Genomic DNA, 3,131 nt, shown 5'->3' on the forward strand with positions numbered 1-3,131 from the left:
GGGAGTAAGCCAGAATACCTGTATATTAATAAACATTCATCTGGGGGTAACTGCCTAGGTGTATAATGAATCCAGAATGATATATAAACATCATCACAGTGTAAACTGTACAAGGCATATGCACCACATAGTGTAATGGCTTTTGTGAGTATTTATACAATACATGAACATACAAATAGGTTACAGTAACATGTTTTTTTTTTCATTTTAAAAATATGAATAATGCCAAATGAGGGTGATATCATTATTCCAAATCTGTTTGTGCCAAGGCATGCTACTCATCTGTGTACAATTTTGTTCAAATGATTGTCATATTATTTGAGTGTCAATGTTGGGGTTCTTTTCTCTGGAAAAAAGGCGCTTGTGAGGGGAAATGATTACTCTGTACAAGTACATTAGAGGGGATTATAGGCAGATAGGGGGTGTTCTTTTTTCCCATAAACACAATCAACGCACCGGAGGAACGGAGCTTCCATTTGAAACAGCGCAGGTGGTTTTTCACGGTGAGGGCAGTGAGGTTGGGGAATGCCTTTCCTAGTGATGTGGTAATGGCAGATTCTGTTAATGCCTATAAGAGGGGCCTGGATGAGTTCTTGAACAAGCATAGTATCCAAGGCTATTGTGATACTAATATCTACAGTTATTATTGATGTTGGTATATATTGTTTATATATGTGAGTCTATAGATAAGTCAGTATAGGTTTGTGTGTGCTGGGTTTACTTGGAAGGGTTGAACTTGATGGACATACATGATGGTCTTTTTTCAACCCTATGTAACTATATCTGCAAAAAATGACTGAAAAATTGTGTTCATACAGTAAACAAAGAAAGTCCATACACTCATGGCTCCCCGTTAACCCAGTCCACTATCCACCGGTGCAGATCCTCCCGATGCACCTGGCCAGGTGCCCATAACAAAGAGCACAAGAAAAAAAGGAAAAAGCTCACAAAACTACTTGCTGGTGTAAAAAGATACATCCAACCTGTTTATTGCGGAGTGCACATACAGACCACTGTATGTGCGTTCCGCAATAAACAAGCTGAGGATCTGTAGTTTACGCAACATTTTTGTGTAAACTAGTTCTATAATATTCCCATTATTCTATACCACCTAGCACTCTACTATTAAATACCAATGTGTGAGCTCCTCTTATCAGTTGGCACAATTTATACCACTTTAATAGATGGACATTTGTCCTGGTCTCATCAAGACAGAGAGCTGACTCTCTACTTTTCTATATACAAGCCTGGTTATCACACTAGAACATAGAGCACAGTGCCTAACAATGCCTCTATCTACTCATGGTTCACGATCATCAAATATATCTCTTTTTTTTTTTTTAAACAATGTTGGTTACTTAGTTGGAGTTTGTAGAAAAGTATTCTACTTTCTTACTTTCAATGGGTTTTTCAATTATGTTATTCTAGATCAGTTTTTACCAAAAAGTTTCAGTGGTCAGAAATGCTTTAAATATCAATATACAGCAGCCTATTGATTTGTTTATACAAGAAAAGTTCAGGGAATAAGAAGAGAAACACAAACATATTATAAAAGTACTACATTATGTTTTATTATTACCCAAACTTTAAAGGCATTAAACCAATATTAAGTGAATTAAATAAAAAACACTAATTAAGTTCAGTGTTCTGCTATACAGATACCAAGAACTAAATGCCTATACACTTTACTTCATAAATTGCCATAATGCAAAACAAAGGGTGGCTCTGTTGTTGTGTTTTCTTTTGAATATAATGAATGATTATAGTGATAATAGCTCCCATTTTGTAAATATTTAGAAACAGATTGGCATAGAGTGGTCAGTAATCTTTACTTTAATTTATTATGTATAACAATAAATAATGAGGAAACCATTCTCTGTTTCTATATAATACCTTTAAGGAACTGGCAGCCACATTAGGCTTCAACAATTTTCTAAACCAAAGCAAAGTCACACAAGTGATTATTCTTGGAATTACAGACAGTCATGTTCTACAGACCCCACTCTTTATTGTTTTCCTTATCATATACCTTCTTACTTTGGCGGCCAATCTTCTTATCATAACAGTTGTAAGCCTGAACCCCTTACTCCACAACCCTATGTACTTCTTTATCGGCAACCTTTCCTTCTTGGACATCTTTTACTCTTCTGCCATTCAACCAAAGCTCCTTTCAACTCTTCTAGCAGGTCCCAGTGTTGTTTCCTTTCCCGGCTGCATAGCACAGCTTTATGTTTTCATGTCATTGGCATGCACAGAATTTGTCTCCTTAACAGCCATGGCTTATGACCGCTACGTAGCCATATGCAAGCCCTTGCACTATGCCGTTTTGATGAACACGAGAACCTGCATGCTGTTGGCTACCGTGTGTTGGATTGTTGGATTTCTGGATCCATTAGCACACACTATGGTTATTTCACAATTGCCTTTTTGCAAGCCACCAATTATCAATCATTTCTTTTGTGATCTTTCAGTGTTACTAAACTTGTCTTGTGTGGATAAGGTATTTATTGAAATCTTGACTTATGTGGTGGGCTCCATGGTGGCACTACCTGCCTTCGTGCTAACGCTCACTTCCTATATATTCATAATATCCAGTATCCTTAAAATCCATTCTTCTGATGGAAGGCAAAAAGCCTTCTCTACTTGTGCATCCCATCTTACTGTAGTCATTTTGTTCTATGGGACTGTTCTAGTCATGCACATGAGACCTTCATCCCACTATCTGCTTGCCCAAGACAAGCCCCTTTCTGTTTTATATACAGCAATCATCCCAATATTAAATCCTCTAATCTACAGTTTAAGGAACAAGAATGTTAAGAAAGCTTTGGGGGAAATTCCAAGATTCTACTTGCACAAATAATATTGGTAATTTTCAAGGAAACTGACTGACATAATCACAGGGTGCTGAGTAGTGATGATCGAATCTGTCCCATCTTGCCGTAAAATTCGCGAAACGACAAGAAAATTTGCGAAACGGTGAAAAATCCGCGAAAAGTGTTTGTTGCGTGACTTTTTTTGTCGCCCTGCATTTTTTTTGTCACCCGCATCTTTTTTTGACGCGACTGCACCTATTTTTAAGGGACCGCATCCAATTTGATGCGACCTTGACTTTTTTTTCCGTGTTGAATTTT

General features: G+C 37.3%; 1 protein-coding gene across 1 annotated transcript; it reads left to right on the forward strand.

Moving 5' to 3' along the window:
- The first annotated feature begins 135 nt into the window (after positions 1–135).
- On the forward strand, positions 136–2,860 carry LOC101731754 (olfactory receptor 8D1-like). The gene is made up of 2 exons (XM_004917471.3): positions 136–144; positions 1,901–2,860. The coding sequence occupies exons 1-2, from the start codon at positions 136–138 to the stop codon at positions 2,858–2,860; spliced, it is 969 nt and encodes a 322-aa protein (XP_004917528.3).
- Positions 2,861–3,131: the final 271 nt, after the last annotated feature.

The sequence above is a fragment of the Xenopus tropicalis genome, chromosome 8 (assembly GCF_000004195.4).
Source record: "Xenopus tropicalis strain Nigerian chromosome 8, UCB_Xtro_10.0, whole genome shotgun sequence".
NCBI classification, from domain to species: domain Eukaryota; kingdom Metazoa; phylum Chordata; class Amphibia; order Anura; family Pipidae; genus Xenopus; species Xenopus tropicalis.